This window comes from Carex rostrata, chromosome 15 (assembly GCF_964058835.1).
Source record: "Carex rostrata chromosome 15, lpCarRost1.2, whole genome shotgun sequence".
NCBI lineage: Eukaryota > Viridiplantae > Streptophyta > Magnoliopsida > Poales > Cyperaceae > Carex > Carex rostrata.
This window is the reverse complement of record NC_135932.1, coordinates 6,790,607-6,808,159: the sequence shown is the minus strand read 5'-3', so window position 1 is coordinate 6,808,159 and position 17,553 is coordinate 6,790,607. Positions and strand designations below refer to the sequence as shown.

General features: G+C 36.7%; 1 protein-coding gene across 1 annotated transcript; it reads right to left on the bottom strand.

Annotated features, from left to right (window-relative positions):
• Positions 1-585: 585 nt before the first annotated feature.
• Positions 586-3,227, bottom strand: LOC144566777 (Ku70-binding family protein). The gene is made up of 5 exons (XM_078316804.1): positions 3,014-3,227; positions 2,790-2,914; positions 2,207-2,341; positions 1,544-1,627; positions 586-1,063 (listed from the first exon to the last, which is right to left on the bottom strand). The coding sequence occupies exons 1-5, from the start codon at positions 3,126-3,128 to the stop codon at positions 929-931; spliced, it is 594 nt and encodes a 197-aa protein (XP_078172930.1). The 5' UTR covers positions 3,129-3,227; the 3' UTR covers positions 586-928.
• Between the last annotated feature and the right edge of the window lie 14,326 nt (positions 3,228-17,553).

The window sequence follows — 17,553 nt, the reverse complement described above, 5'->3', positions numbered from 1 at the left end:
TTTTCATAAATTAAATGTACTAGAAGGATCACAATATTTTCTGGATTACCTAGAAATGACTTTTGAACCGGGATCAATAACTCAGAATCTAAGTATTTTTATTTTTTTCCAATAACACAAAGAAATATATTAATTTTTCTTACAGCCGCGAAAAACCCGATTTGAAAAATATTGATCCGGGTTATTTGTTATTGTCTTTCTAATAAATCAAATTATATTGTATTTCATCTATTTTCAAAGAAATATATTTAACATTTCTAATATTTTAATACAAAAAATAAAAAAATTTAAAAATTTTCTTTTTTTTTTTAAAAAAAAAATGTGAGACTGCACGGTCCGTCCGGTCTGGGAAAAAACTGATTTTGAGACCGGACGGACCGTCCGGTCCTTATGGTTTTTTTTAAAAAAAAAGTAATCATATTGGTTCCGTGAAAATAATTTAATTATTTATGGTTTATAAAAAAAAATTCTCCAAACAGAGATCCATAAATGCAAATCACTCCCATCGGCAAACTAAAAGAAAAAAATGATCCAACATGTATATTTAGCTGTTAGAGAGCTTAGTTGAAGCAAAAAAAAAAAAACTGTTGTAAGTACCAAAATTTGCGTTCTAAGAGTTTAACTTGTACTGTCCAGTTGATGTGTCGAAAGAAGAAAAACAAAGCCTCCACTTTGTCCCAAGAGGCTCACAATTCTAGAATTATTCTCATCCAAAAATCTCCTCTTTATGTAATCATAAAGAGACTAGCAATCTTTAGAATAAATTGCCTATCCAATGAAAGACTAAATTATAGTCAATAGTACATATCAACCTTTTAATCTATCCTGCCAAGAAAAAAATTCTGCAGAATAGGCGCAATTTACTAACAGCCCTTATTTTTCTCTCGAGAAATGCTGTTGATGAGTTGATTTAGGTCAAATGATTAATTCAAGGAGCCCTGTCAAAGGGCGTTGTGTCATGGTAGCAAATGTCCCATACAGCCTCGATAGCATCTTTAGCTGTTTCGCCTGAACAGTACGGGTTTCTCTGCACGGACTTCAAGGCACGCCTCTTCACACATTCCTTTAAAGTGTATATTATTAGAAAAACTTGAATTTATTCCAGAGTAAGGTAGATATATTTCTTAATGGGAGAATTGATTCAGTTGTGCATGGTTTAAACAGGAAAATGCCATTAACTGACATGGTAGTGGGATATCATTCAACAAAAATTGAAGTATAGAGTATCAAAATAATAAGAACTGAGAATCTAACAAAACCATCAAAGTAGAATATAATAGTTTTCTCATACTATAACAAGATCAAGTTTGATTTTAGAACATTGCTGAAACTCATGAATACTCACTTATCCTTAGTTTGACATTTAATCATCAGCATGCTAAAAAATCATCCTAAAACATAAACTTAATTTATTTCCAGCCAAACCATTATTTTATTACTATTAGATTGTTAGCTTCAATTGGGAATGCACAATCAAGTCATACCAAGAATGAAAGATAATTTTTCAAACTCTTATCTAGGAGATGGCACACAATATACTTACTTGTTCATGGCCCCTTATTTTCATGGAACCTCGGAGCAATTCACGTTTATAATGGCAATCCCCACTTAGATGATTAGCCCTAATCTGAGAAAATATGCAACAAATCTCTGTCAAATGCAATTGAATAACATTCACCTTAATGAGTTCTGCCAGGGTTGAACCCTTTTTATTTCAGTGGGATGATTCGAGGTTTAGTATCTATCTTATGTTCATAGACCCTTCAGGTGAACTTTGTGGTAGGGGTGCAAACGGATCTGATATTATCCGTCCGTATCCGGATTCATATCCAAAAACTAGATACAGATATCCGATATCTGAATATTCGTGCGGATATGGATACGGATATGATTTTAAATTTTAATTATTTGTATCCAAATAATAGATATATACCATATAGTTTAATGTATATTATGGAAAAAATTATGTTATTCACTGTTATAAAAACACGTATATCCAATCTGTATCCGTTTAATATCCGATTCGTATCCGTATTAGTCTAATATCCGATCCGTATCTGAAAATAAAGCGGATACGGATATGGTTCTACCACTATCCGATCCATATCCGATCCGTTTAAACCCCTACTTTGTGGGAATGTACCAGTATCCATACTGGTAGAACTGACCTAAGGTACAGTTATTCTGACCAAGATCAGTTATGTACCTCGGAGCAAGCATGATGAGCACAATTTTTCCAGTCCAGCTTAGCACGACAATCATCATAAGCATGAATTAGTTCATGAATCATGACTTGTTTTATCTCGTCTTGCAGATTCATGTGATTATGACATATTGTTATCTGTAGAGAAATGGCCCATCCATAAGTCTATGCAGTTAATCAACTTACCCTAGGAATTCAGATGCAACATTCAATTTCTTTAATATTGACATTCATTTTATTCAAAGAGTAAAACAATCTGAAGCAGTTATATAGGTAATAGTAATCAGAGAACATTGACCTTCAAAAAAAAGTAATCAGAGAACAATATTACTGTAACAAAATATTTATTTCGAGTCCGAAAATAAAACTGCATTAGTATCTTTTCCAGTAGTGCCTACCTGTTCTTCTCTCTAATTGTCAATGTTACAATCTACAACTAAATGAGAAGTTCACTATTTCTACAAACCAAAACAGACAGGAACCAAATTAGAGTACATTGCTCCAGAATAAAATAGCTACTAATTTGGTGGAACAAGATAATATGCTTCCAAATAATATAGTATAATGAAAGAGAAATTGAACATACGCCTCGACCGCTCATGTAGCCTCCAGCAGTTTTGTTATCAGTACAATTGACAGCTGAGAATAGCTTCGGCCAGACGGGGCAGCCCTCCTTCTCCATCTGCTCCCGTAGGAACCTGACAGTAGGATCTGAACCGAAAACAAAACAAAACCAAATCAAATCAAATCAAATCAAAACCAAAATCTAGCTGATACAAAAGAGAAGAGAGATGAAGAAGAGAGGTGTACTCTTGAGGGCCTTGCGGATGCCCGCCATGCACTCCTCTTGCGACATTCCCCCGGCGGCAGTTGTCGACTCGTCACTCGTACGGGCATCGTGGATCGGCCGCTGCTCGTCCGCCATTGCTGAGGCGCGCTGGGCTCGTCGCACAGTGGAGAGAGAGAGGGAGGGAGCAGCCGAGCAGGGTTTCACGTTTCGTTCTAATTCTTCGTAATGGTGGGAGTAATTTCGCATACAACCCTATAATACATGCAAATATAAAATTATTGTTTATAACCTTTAAAATAAAAAAGTTTATTGACAACACGTATTATTAATCAGTGTTGTAAAAAACCGTTTTTTTTTTTTTTAAGTACCACCCCAATAAATCGGTGATATCTCCATATTATATCTAAATCACAGCCCTGATTTACACTGAAACCTGTGCTTTAAAGCCTATAAATGTGGACTTTTTACTTATATTTCGATGAAATGTGGTACTGCTATGCTTTGTTTGGTATTTTGCAGGAAAAAGGGCGAAAAACTGGATCTGACTACTTTTCATACGGCCCGTATGACATTTTGTACGGCCTGTACAAGATCTGCCCAACTGCACAGAAGGTTCCACAACAGAGGCACAAAGTCTCCAAGACAAAGCACAGGCATACGGCCCGTAGGGGACCCCGTACGGCCCGTACGGGGTCCCATACGGCCCGTACGGGGTCCCCTACGGCCCGTAGGACGCAGATTCGGAAAATCCAGCTGGAATCTGAAATCAGCTTAATTTAAGGAGGCCGAAAAGGAAGCCTCTGGAGACGCGATCTGGGGCATTAAATGAGATATTTCCTCACCAAAAAAAGGGGGATTCACAACTGGAACTTGGACAAGCTTCCTTGGAGCAAAAGACAAGAGGAGGAGAAGAGGAAGAGAAGTGAAAAACGCGAGTTTGCAACGGATCTTCGGATTTCTCCACTGTTTTGTCATGAACTCTTTTATTTTCTGTTATTTGTGTCATCTTATGAACATGAGTAGCTAATTTACTTTGTTTCTAGGGCTAAGATGTAGTTTCTAGTTTGGTTTTGTTTGCATGCTACTTGGATTTTGTGTTGAATGCTTTGTTTTTACCTTGTTGAGTAGTATTTTGATTGCTTTATTTGTGCTTGCTTGAATTGATTAGTCATCCCGTTAGATGAATGTGCACATCTAAGTGTTAGGAGCCAAGTCTATGACATTTAATCCAACCGAATAAAGTATATGAAGTAGGGTTAAACCAAGGAGTACCCGAAAGGTGAAACTTTCCTTGAGGCGAAAGTCCTTGGATACTTTTAGTAAACCAACAAGTAACTTAGATAAATTAGGCCAAAATGCGAAAGTTGAGGTTTAACGCATCTAAGAGGGAAGTATTTGAGTCCGGTAATCGGGTACTAGGCCAAAATGCGAAAGTTGAGGTTAGGTATCTAGATCTGGTCGATAGAAACCCTAAACATTAGTATCAACACAGAAAACAGTAGCTGCAGCATTAACTCGGGGTCCCCTACGGGCCGTATGGGAAGCCATACGGGCCGTATGCCTCGGGGCTGAACAGAAATGAAATCTGAACCCTGGAAACGTCTTCTTATTAATTGAAAACAACTTTAATTCTTTTTATTGCTTTTTAAACTTGTCATAAATCATTAGAATTGTTAGAACTAAACCAAATCAATTTCTCTCACTTCTAGAATTTTAAGTAACTTTAGGATAAGTCCGGTTATTTTCTTCCGTCCCTATGGATCGATACCTGAGCATACTCATCGATAGGATAGTACACTTGCTATCTGATTTGACAGAGTGTAACAAAGGTTTAAAAGGTATAGCTTGCTATACTGAAACTTTGTAGCATATATTCTGTGCGAACAAGTTTTTGGCGCCGTTGCCGGGGACGGCAACGAAAATTCTGGACTTTTTCTTATTTTTGCTTGATTCTAGATTTTAATTTTAATTTTTTTTTCTTTTTCCATATTTGTAGTAACATACTGGAAGAGTCACGACCCAAGAACAACTACCATCTCAGAAGCAAGGGGCAGACTTCCAACACATTCGTTCCAGCACCACCACCGCATCTGTCACCTCTCCGTACGGCCCGTAGGACATTCATACGGCCCGTACCAACCGACAACAGAGGCCAGACAGACCTAGAACAAGGCGCAATGAATAACAGCGGAGTTAATCCACCCATCACTGATCCACCCGTTCAGGATCCACCCATCGAGGACCCTCCCGTCCAGGACCAATTCTCTGATGATGAAGGAGCAGACTATGCGCCCAGGACATTGCGAGAGTTCAATGTCCCGAGAGCTGAAGATGTTAGAGGAGCAATCCGATTGCCAAGGATTGCTGGCAACCAACCCAACTTCAATCCGGGTGTTGTCAACATCGTCCAGCAAAACACATTCCATGGCATGGATCATGAGGATCCGCATGCCCATGTTCAGATCTTTCTTGAGTGTTGTGCCACCATTAAAATCAATGGCGCAACAGCTGATTACATTAGACTTGCTTTATTTCCTTTCACTCTTAGGGATAAAGCCAAGAAATGGTTAGGGTCATTACCAAGGGATTCAATTACCACTTGGAGGGAATTGTCCAAACTGTTTTTGACCAGATTTTTCCCCCATAAAAGAACTGCCGAGGTTAGGACCCAACTGACCAGTTTCAGACAAAGGTTTGATGAACCACTGAATGAGGCCTGGGAAAGGTTTAGGGAATTGCAATACTCTTGTCCACATCATGGTATTCCCGAATGGTTACTTGTTCAGTCTTTTTATGCTGGTTTAACTGATACCACTCGTACTTCAGTTGATGCAGTTGCAGGTGGAGCTCTCATGGATCGAGAGGCTACCGAGGCAATGAACTTAATTGACAATATGGCAACCAACCAACAATGGTCTGGCCGAGGGAGCACTCGAGGAACTGGAGGAGGCCGACTTGAGGTCGATCAGATCACAGCTCTCACCGCCAAGATGGATGCCATGCAGAAGGCTTTTGACAAGATGAGTGTAAAAGCGCTTGGTAATCAGCAACCACAACCTTGTGTTATGTGTGGAGACGAGGGGCACGAGTATGAGAATTGCCTGCTTGCGCAAATGGATGAAGGGCCCGAGCAAGTGAATTCTCTTAACAATGAGCCCTCTTACTTCCCAAAACCTCCTTTCAGCCAAACCTATTCCAAGGACCCGATTGAACAACAGAATTGGAGGTGGAAGCAAAACAATCCCACATACCTCAACAACAACCCTTCTGGCAGCAACAACAACAACCGTAACTTCTTCCAGAATGCTTCTTTTCCCAACTCGAACAACCGATCATTTCAATTCGGTCCTCCCGAGCCGTATATCGCTCCCGCTGTGAGTGATTTCATGCATGAGCAGGGGAAGATGAATCAAATGCTCTTTGAGCAAATGCAAGCGATCAGTGCTCAGTTGGCTAATTTGGCTGCCCAAAACAAATCTCAAAATGGGGGCCAAACCGCACCACCACAACCTGGAATGCTACCAGGCCAACCAGAAATCAACCCCAGATGGGAAGTAAAATCCATAACCTTGCAAAGTGGGACACAGTACCATGGACCAGCCATGCATGTCGAGCCAGAAGCCGACCCTACGGCCCGTATGAATCCCATACGGCCCGTATTGACACCCCCTGTGATTTTCGAGCAGTCAGAACCTGATTCAATTGAAATTGTGAATGAGAAGACAGACCATACGGTCCGTACCAATCCCGTACGGCCCGTACAGAATGAAGCTGACAGACAGAAAAAGAAGGTGACTGAGAAACCACCGCCTTACCGGCCACTTGTTCATTTTCCTCAGAGGCTAGTTGAGTGCAGACCCGACAGTCAATTCGCCAAGTTCTTTCAAATGCTCAAGCAACTACACATCACCATTCCATTCACCGATGCCTTGACCCAAATACCAACATATGGCAAGTTTCTCAAGGACATCCTCACGAACAAGCGAAGCTTGGAGGGGCGTGAGACAGTGAAACTCACAGAGCAGTGCAGCGCAATCTTGAGTAACGAGCTCCCACCCAAACTGGAAGATCCTGGCAAATTCTCCATTCCTTGCGAAATTGGGAAGGCTACCATCAAGCGAGCACTATGTGACTTAGGGGCCAGCGTGAGTCTCATGCCACGCACCATCTTTGAGCGCATGGGAGTAGGCGAGCTCAAACCCACGCGCATGACTCTGCAACTTGCTGATTCTTCTGTCAGGGTACCACTTGGCGTAGTGGAGGATGTGCCGGTTCTGGTCGGCAAGTTTTATGTACCGGTTGATTTCGTTGTCATGGAGATGGAGGAGGACAAGGAAATCCCCATCATTCTGGGAAGGCCATTTTTGAAGACAGCTCGAACACTCATTGACGTGGAGAAGGGGACTTTGACTCTGCGAATTGGAGATGAGAAAGTCCAGTTCAACCTCAACCGAGCTACGAAGTGCCCCTCCGAAACAGAAACATGCTGCTGGCTTGATGTGGTCGATCAATTGGCCAAGGAACAATCTCGTAAGCAATACGGGCCGGATGAATCCCACACGGGCCGCGTGCCACAGTCCGAAGACTTGGAAAACAGAGAATGCGGGTCGGATGAAGCTGACGCGAGGTCTGCACGCGGGCCGAGTGCACCTGATGCGGACCGCGTCAAAGCCCAAACAGAGCCGCCGATTCCTGAGCTCAAGCCTCTTCCAGCTAACCTCAGGTATGAGTTCGCAGACCCAAATAAATCTTGTCATGTGATTTTAAATGCAGACCTCGACCCGGCTCGCAACCTCAGACTCTTGGAGGATTTGAAAGCTCAGCAAATGGTGATTCGAGGTATTGTAATGAAAGCTCAGCAAACTGTGATCGGGGACTTGATCGAGAAGCTGACAAGCACGCAACCAACCACATGTATCCACACAGTCCGTACACATCAGAAGTTGGCACTTCGCCCAGATCCACCCGACCCATTTTCCACCAATCGGTGAGGCGCCCCTGCCTCTTCCCTCACTCCATGTCTGGTTAGTTTCTATATTTTCTTCTATTTACTTTTTCTTGTGTGAATTCAAGCATTGAGGACAATGCTTCATTCAAGCTTGGGGGGGTGGAATAGAAGAAAACTGTATCTGCATTTAGGTCATGTTTATTTTTTTTGTTTATTTTTCAAAAATTTATATTTTTAGGTGATAAATTTGCGTTATTACTTGAATTAGGGACTTTTGTGAAAAGTTTTGGTTGTGTTTGGGATGACCTTGAAAAAAATTTAGAACTAACCCCATAATTGATCAAAGAACTGATTAGGAAGGGATGTTTTGAAAACTTGAAAAGATGAAAACTTGAATTGTATCGAAAAGCCATTTTTGAAGCTGAACTGTGCCTTTTAAATAGGGAAATGGGTTTTAAATAAAGAAAGATTGGGATATCCATTGGTATGAATAAATACCATTAGATGTGTGTATTCATGGTGTATGCGAAAATAAAAAAAAATAAAAAAAAAAGTGATGAAATGAATGAAAAGATGGAGAAAATAAGAGTACTGGCAATAAGTCCTATTGGGCGCCTTTGAGCTCGTCTCCCAAATTTAGAAAAGAAAATAACTTTTGCATACATCAACACACGAAGTCCGCGACTTTCTGACCTAAGCTTGTTCCAAGCTTGGGGGGGCTAAAAAAAGAAAAATCACCACAAACGAGGGCATAGTTTCAGTGAAAGAATGAAATATTGATCAATTCGGGCAATTAGCTTTGCAAATATTGAAACATTTCAGAATTTGAAGTTTGATTAATCGATTAGTGGGGTGAATCAAAATTGATCAAGGAAAATCCAAATTGTATCCAAAAAGATTCTCATGGTTCTTGATAAGAGCAGTTCATGTAAATTTTCACATTTAGGAATTTATCTGCATTTAGGTAATCCAAAGACCAAACCTATACCCATGTTGGGATTTTTGCTTGAGGACAAGCAAAGTTCAAGCTTGGGGGAATTTGATATCTCCATATTATATCTAAATTACAGCCCTGATTTACACTGAAACCTGTGCTTTAAAGCCTATAAATGTGGACTTTTTACTTATATTTCGATGAAATGTGGTACTGCTATGCTTTGTTTGGTATTTTGCAGGAAAAAGGGCGAAAAAATGGATCTGACTACTTTTCATACGGCCCGTATGACATTTTGTACGGCCCGTACAAGATCTGCCCAACTGCACAGAAGGTTCCACAACAGAGGCACAAAGTCTCCAAGACAAAGCACAGGCATACGGCCCGTAGGGGACCCCGTACGGCCCGTACGGGGTCCCATACGGCCCGTACGGGGTCCCCTACGGCCCGTAGGACGCAGATTCGGAAAATCCAGCTGGAATCTGAAATCAGCTTAATTTAAGGAGGCCGAAAAGGAAGCCTCTGGAGACGCGATCTGGGGCATTAAATGAGATATTTCCTCACCAAAAAAAGGGGGATTCACAACTGGAACTTGGACAAGCTTCCTTGGAGCAAAAGACAAGAGGAGGAGAAGAGGAAGAGAAGTGAAAAACGCGAGTTTGCAACGGATCTTCGGATTTCTCCACTGTTTTGTCATGAACTCTTTTATTTTCTGTTATTTGTGTCATCTTATGAACATGAGTAGCTAATTTACTTTGTTTCTAGGGCTAAGATGTAGTTTCTAGTTTGGTTTTGTTTGCATGCTACTTGGATTTTGTGTTGAATGCTTTGTTTTTACCTTGTTGAGTAGTATTTTGATTGCTTTATTTGTGCTTGCTTGAATTGATTAGTCATCCCGTTAGATGAATGTGCACATCTAAGTGTTAGGAGCCAAGTCTATGACATTTAATCCAACCGAATAAAGTATATGAAGTAGGGTTAAACCAAGGAGTACCCGAAAGGTGAAACTTTCCTTGAGGCGAAAGTCCTTGGATACTTTTAGTAAACCAACAAGTAACTTAGATAAATTAGGCCAAAATGCGAAAGTTGAGGTTTAACGCATCTAAGAGGGAAGTATTTGAGTCCGGTAATCGGGTACTAGGCCAAAATGCGAAAGTTGAGGTTAGGTATCTAGATCTGGTCGATAGAAACCCTAAACATTAGTATCAACACAGAAAACAGTAGCTGCAGCATTAACTCGGGGTCCCCTACGGGCCGTATGGGAAGCCATACGGGCCGTATGCCTCGGGGCTGAACAGAAATGAAATCTGAACCCTGGAAACGTCTTCTTATTAATTGAAAACAACTTTAATTCTTTTTATTGCTTTTTAAACTTGTCATAAATCATTAGAATTGTTAGAACTAAACCAAATCAATTTCTCTCACTTCTAGAATTTTAAGTAACTTTAGGATAAGTCCGGTTATTTTCTTCCGTCCCTATGGATCGATACCTGAGCATACTCATCGATAGGATAGTACACTTGCTATCTGATTTGACAGAGTGTAACAAAGGTTTAAAAGGTATAGCTTGCTATACTGAAACTTTGTAGCATATATTCTGTGCGAACAATCGGAATTAAATAAATACCACCGGATTTCATAAATTTAAGATTTTGCCACGTTCGTGAAATGAATTTGCGCACCGACCCATTCCCTGACCCGTTCACAAAACTATTCTGCAAACCGACCCGTTCCCGACTGACCCGCTTCAAAGACCCATTCTCAAAATGAATTTGCGGACGGATCCGTTCACAAAATGGTTATGCGCATCGACCCGTTCGCACGATGGATATGCGGACCGACCCGTTCCCGATAATTTCTGTTTTTTAAATTCTGTTTTTTAATTTCTGTTTTTAATTTCTGTTTTTAATTTCTGTTTTTTAAATTCTGTTTTTTAAATTCTGTTTTTTAATTTCTGTTTTTTAAATTCTGTTTTTTTATTTCTGTTTTTTAGTTTCTGTTTTTAGTTTCTGTTTTTTAAATTCTGTTTTTTAGTTTCTGTTTTTAATTTCTGTTTTTTAAATTCTGTTTTTTAGTTTCTGTTTTTAATTTCTGTTTTCTAAATTCTGTTTTTTAATTTCTGTTTTTAATTTCTGTTTTTTAATTCTGTTTTTTAAATTCTGTTTTTAATTTCTGTTTTTTAGTTTCTGTTTTTTAAATTCTGTTTTTTAATTTCTGTTTTTTAGTTTCTTTTTTTTTAATTCTGTTTTTTAATTTCTGTTTTTTAAATTCTGTTTTTTAATTTCTGTTTTTTAAATTCTGTTTTTTTAATTCTGTTTTTTAATTTCTGGTTTTAATTTCTGTTTTTTAAATTCTGTTTTTTAAATTCTGTTTTTTAATTTCTGTTTTTTAAATTCTCTTTTTTAAATTCTCTTTTTAATTTCTGTTTTTTAAATTCTGTTTTTAATTTCTGTTTTTTAAATTCTGTTTTTTAATTTCTGTTTGTTAATTTCTGTTTTTAATTTCTGTTTTTTAGATTTATTTTTGTAAATGTTAGATTTATTTTTAAATAGGTTAGATTTATTTTTGTAAATGTTAGATTTATTTTGAATAGGTTAGATTTATTTTTGTAAATGTTAGATTTATTTTTAAATAGGTTAGATTTATTTTTGAAAATGTTAGATTTATTTTTAAATAGATTAGATTTATTTTTGAAAATATGTTAAGTAATTTTAATGAATACCACCCGAATTAGATTTAGTAATTCAGGTGTTAGATTTAGTAATTGGGGTGTTAGATTTAGTAATTCGGGTGGTATTCATTTAAATTACTTAACATATTTTCAAAAATAAATCTAATCTATTTAAAAATAAATCTAACATTTTCAAAAATAAATCTAACCTATTTAAAAATAAATCTAACATTTACAAAAATAAATCTAAAAAACATAAATTAAAGAGTCACGCAACATATGAGATGGTTGTGCTTTTAGATTCGTGCAGAATTTATTTGAATGGTTGTGATTTTTCAAAAAGTCACGCAACATATGAGATGTCTTAGAGTATGCGAATTCCCGCCCTGGATCATACCATTTGCAATGGTAATAGGTAGGGGGGAGTAAATCGCTCATAACTCTTGACTCGTTCGTCTTGCTAAAAGCTCACTAACAACTCGCTCATTGTCAACTCGCTAACAATTCGCTCATTATCAACTCACTCGTTAACTTAATGAACTGAGCATGAGCATACTCTAACTCGCTCATTAGAAACTAAGTTACATAAAATTATGCCACATCTAATTCCAACCGTATCAAACTCAATCCAACGTAGTTACACTGAAATCTAGGCACTCAGCAGATCCAAAGTTCCTTCCCCGTCTATACTCTATTACTCTCTCATACTCATAGACTCGTACTCCCGACTTCACTCACTCTTGCTAACTCAACTCCTAGTGGATTCAAAGTTGTCGACAAGCTTGATTTCTTAACGAGTCACATAATGAGTATAAGTCAACTCGAACATTTAACAAACTGTCTCAACTCGAATCGACTCACTCAATAAACTAATGAACCAAACACAAACATCCTCTAACTCACTCATTAATCACCCCTCACTCCACACTAACAGATAACCCTTGTCCTTCGAGAACAAAATAAATACTTTCTCTGTCTACAGGGTTCATATGAAAAACAGACTTTCTTTTCTCATTACAAATTAGGCCCATTTCGTCGGTCTCCTCAAGGCCGTGAGTCAAGCCCATCTCTGATTATAATGCCATTTAAAAAATAAAAAATAAAAACGAGCCCCGTAAATCCAAAATATAGTCCTTCGTTTAGCACTGGATCCTCAATTATAATATACAACAGGTTAGGGATATAAATTGGTGTTATGTCGTAATTAGTCACGTTGTAACTTAGGTTATGTGTTATGATGTGATTAAATCAGATTTTATGTGTTGTATTGTAATTAAGTTAAGAGAGACGACTATAATATATGTGAGTGATCATGATGCATTAGTCATATTGTGTTCAAATATGACCGGTTATATTTAGTGATTTCTTCATAATTTAATTTAGTATATTCAAAATTCATTTGATTAAGATTTGACGGTTTTTATTACGCATAACTCATGTAATCACACACCGTGACTAATGGCGGAACCATGCTGACAGGGGCGGAACCAAGGCAGGGACCAACCCCAGCCTGGCCCCCCCTTGACCTAGAAAATATATAGAGCCCCTTTAATAATTCAGTGTGTTCGAAGTGGATGTCCATGGAGATGATGTAGAAAATATACAGAGTCCCCTTTAATAATTAGCTAGGCTCATAAAATATACAGATTGTCGTCCTCCGCACCGCACCAAAGCGGCAGTTAGGCCCCCCCTATCTTGAGAAACTAGTATAGGCCCCCCTATCGATCATTCCTGGTTCTGCCACTGCATGCAGAAATAATGAGAGACAATTGACTCCATTTATTTTCAAAAAAATTATATTTATGTCTAACTTTATATATAGTTTATAGTGAAATGTTATAGGTAGTGTAAAATTAGCTTTCATTTGAAGCATGAAATTTATATAATTGATCTTGTAACTTAAAAATCTTGCTCCGTCTCTAACTATAATCAGATTAGTTCACATAATGTGTTAATTTTCTCAAAAATAATCATGTTATATAAATAATTATGATAAAAAGACATACAAATCACAGCACACAACCGATATATGTGCCGTATCAAATGAGGTATCTGGTATTTGCATCCATTTGCAACTCTCTTTTGCACATAATCACGGCAATAAATGCTTTCCTCCATCATGTAAGTTCGTTCAAGTGTTCAACAGAGAGGCCAATAGTTGTTCTAAATATATGCTCTGTGTTGTGGGCAAGGCAAGGGCCACCAGATCCACATCATCACATGTCAACAGACACAAACAGACAAAGTCAACAGCTTAAATTGCAGTGGGTGCCTGGATTAAGGGAGCGTAATTAATGCGGAAATGCAGAATCCTATGAAGTACCAACTCCAATTAATGCAGTGCACGAGATCTCCTTTTAGATTTTCTTTTATAAATAATATTGGAAAATTTTGCCAATTATTATTGTATTGATTAGAAAAATAACAAATGCACGAGATCTCTCTTGTGTCATTTACTCCCCGCCTCTCTCGTATCATAAACAATGGATGATTGAATTGACGCGTTCCATTTCGCTCCAAGACAATACCTTCAATTGGAGCTTAAAATTTTCAATTATTGTATTGTATCGGATACCATACAAATTATGGCGATACGGGTGAATTCACAACCTCTTCAATACCTGATAAGGAAATCTTTTACAATTACTCGATCTGGACCGTTCTTTTTAACTTGGCACGAATCTCAAATCCCAATAATATTGTCCCCTACAGTGACCTGAATCTCAAACTGGTTGAAAGTTTCGAGTTTATTTGCTACATGTAAAATTTTGAAAGTTTCGAGTTTATTTGTTACACAGTCAAGCGGTCAAAGAAATAATAAAAATTGAATATATAAAACAACTTATAAATTAACTTATAAAATATTCATTTCTTTGACCGCTTTACCGTGTAGCAAATAAACTCGAAACCTTCTAAATTTTACATGTACATGCATCACTCATGAAGTACATGGATTTCAACGGTTTGGATTTGGCGTTTGAAGTCGATCTGATGAACTTTTGAAGTTGTGCTCACCAAACTCTCTTAGTAAGCACATCACACCCTAGCTTTACTCTATACAGTTTAATAAATCATTGTTATTTATATTCAATTTAATAAATTAATTTAAGAACATAGAGTATATTTGTTGTGGTTTAGGGGTGTAAACGGTTAGATACAGATAGTTACGGATAGTTAAAAATCTTATCGTATCCTTATCCGTTATAATTTTACGGATACATATACGAATACAGATAGCCTCGAATACGGATGCAGATAAGATAATTTAAGTAATTTTCTGATTATGTTTTATATTATTTTATTTATTTATTTTCAAAGTCTGAATAGTCAATTCAAACCGCTTAATATGATCTCTATATTAAAATGTACTTGGTTATCAAATTTTATATTTTCTTTAGATTCTTTTTTAGTATTTTTTTAGACAGATACAAAATTATTATTTTTAGAAAATTGTGATTCATCAAAACAAACTAATTTTAATAGATTTTTTTTACTTTTACATTTTTACGCAATATCAATATTTTAATATATCATTAATATTTTAAAACGAATTAATTTTGGAATTATATTTGTATTATATTTTAATCCATCTATTTATTTTTTAATTCCAAATTTGTTATTCTGACTGGAGAATAAATTCCGAATGATCCGCTCCAACCACAGAAAGTTAACATCTGACTAGTAACATAGTGACAAATGAATTATTCGGATTTGGTTCGGAGAGATAAAAAATTTGTGATTCAGAAATAATTCTTTTATAATTCGGGAATGATTTAGAATTATTCGGATCAGATATCTCAGTCCTATAAGAAAAAAAAAATATTCTGAAAATTTTTTGGAAAAAATAATTCGCAAATAATTCGGAAAATTTAGAAAATGTTCATAAAATTCGATCAAAGTTCGATTAACCAAATAATTCAGTATTTAATTTGTCATAAAAAAAACGAATTATTTGCAAATAATTGGCGAATCTAATGACTATGATCAGTAGCTCAATTTGGACAGAAAGAACTCCCGCTTGGAAGTTGGAACAACAAATGCCATGCCAAAAGACGAAACCATTGTGGTTTCCGTTGGCAGTTGTCTCGTTTAAATGAATTAAATCGCTTTCAACTCAATCGGACAAACACACAGCAGCTTTTTACTAACAAACGATGCAACCCTCGTGCTTTTAAAAAACTACTTGAATGACACCACCGTTTCCCAATTCACGAGGCTGTAGTGCTCTCCCCGACCATTTCCTGTATTCACATGAGAAATTTACGCTTTTTTACGAGTTAATTGTCGTGACGTTAGATAAATTAATTGCGGCTAAATAATTTAATTTAAAAAACTTATAATTGTGTTTTTTTATAGCTAGATGGATGTGATTTGATTATTCAGGAGATTAAGAAGTTGTCATAAAAAATTACGCAAACAGTGATTATATGTATTATTTTTGCATAACATTTTTTTTTTCATTTTATCATAAATGCTAACTAAACTTTTATAATTCTCTGAATGTTTAATATATTATGATATTGGCTTAGAGCTTAAAACGAATCTGAATTACCCGATCCAAATTCGTTTCGAATTCCATTCAGATAATTTTCCAATTTGAATTTGGATATTTATCCTATGAAGAAAACTTCTTAATTCAGATACAAATATTTTTTTTACTCATAAAAGAGTGGATATTGATTATATATGTAAATCATGACTCATTATCTAACTAGCCATTCAATTACATCTTATTATCTGAGGGAATCGGCATAAGCTACGGACCGGCGCTCGCTCATTGACCCCATCAAGAAAAGCACCAATTCCAATTCCAATGCACCAAAACCTCATGGCATGCGCGTCCAACAGTTCTGTTCCTTACATGTGAGACTAAACATGCTAGTGGGAGTATTAGAAATCAAACAAGAATATAAACCGCATGTTTTGGGCCAAATTGGGCTCATACGTATATTTGTATGGGTTTATCTAATATTTGATTTTGTTTACCTTTATCTTAATTAGGTTTCTATTTCGAAATCAATAGGAATTTAAGCCATCTGAGGGAGCATCTGGGGGTTTGCTTTTTGGATATAATGATAATCTATTTACTTTGATTGTCTCTCATGTTAGACAATTTTCTATTACTTTGCATGTTAAGAATAAGTTAGATAATTTTGAATGGTGTTTTACTACAGTTTATGGTCCTCTAAATTCTGCATCTAGACGAGATTTTTTGTTGGAATTGCAGGACATAGGTAATTTAGGTATTGATGCTTGGCTTATTACGGGAGATTTTAACATGACTAGAAGAAGGTCTGAAAGGACTGGTTCCACTTTTAATCATATAATTAGTAGTAGATTTAATTCTTTTATTAGACATAATCAATTAATGGAGCTGTCTTTATCGGATAGAAAATTTACTTGGGCACGGTCTTTAAATTCACCATCCCAAGCCTTATTAGATAGAGTATTGTGTTCTACTTCTTGGAATTCTCATTTTAATTCAGCTAGACTTTCTTCTTTACCTAGAACATATTCCGATCATAATCCTATCATTCTAGATACACAAGCTATATTATTTCCTCCTTCAAAATTAATTAGATTTGATAAGTCTTGGTTAGACCATGAGGGTTTTTATGAATTGCTCTCTTCTTGGTGGATCGATAGCCCTTTGACAAATGATATTGGTTTAAGTTGGAAATTAAAACTACAATTTTTAAGGAGAAAATTAAGAGGTTGGAGTTCAAATATTAGAGGTGAAAAAAGGCGACTTAAGGCTAGTTTAATTCATAAAATAGACAATTATGAACATAAAGTAGATGATGATACCATTTCAGATTTGGTTCTTGATGATTGGCGTTTCTGTCAATCTGAGTTACATAAAATATATTTGGAAGAAGAGCAATATTGGCAACTTCGATCTCGGTTGAAATGGTTTCTTGAAGGGGATCTTAATACTAAATTCTTTCATGTCACTGCTTCTTCTCGAAAGAAGAAAAATACTATTAGTTCCTTAGAAATTAATGGA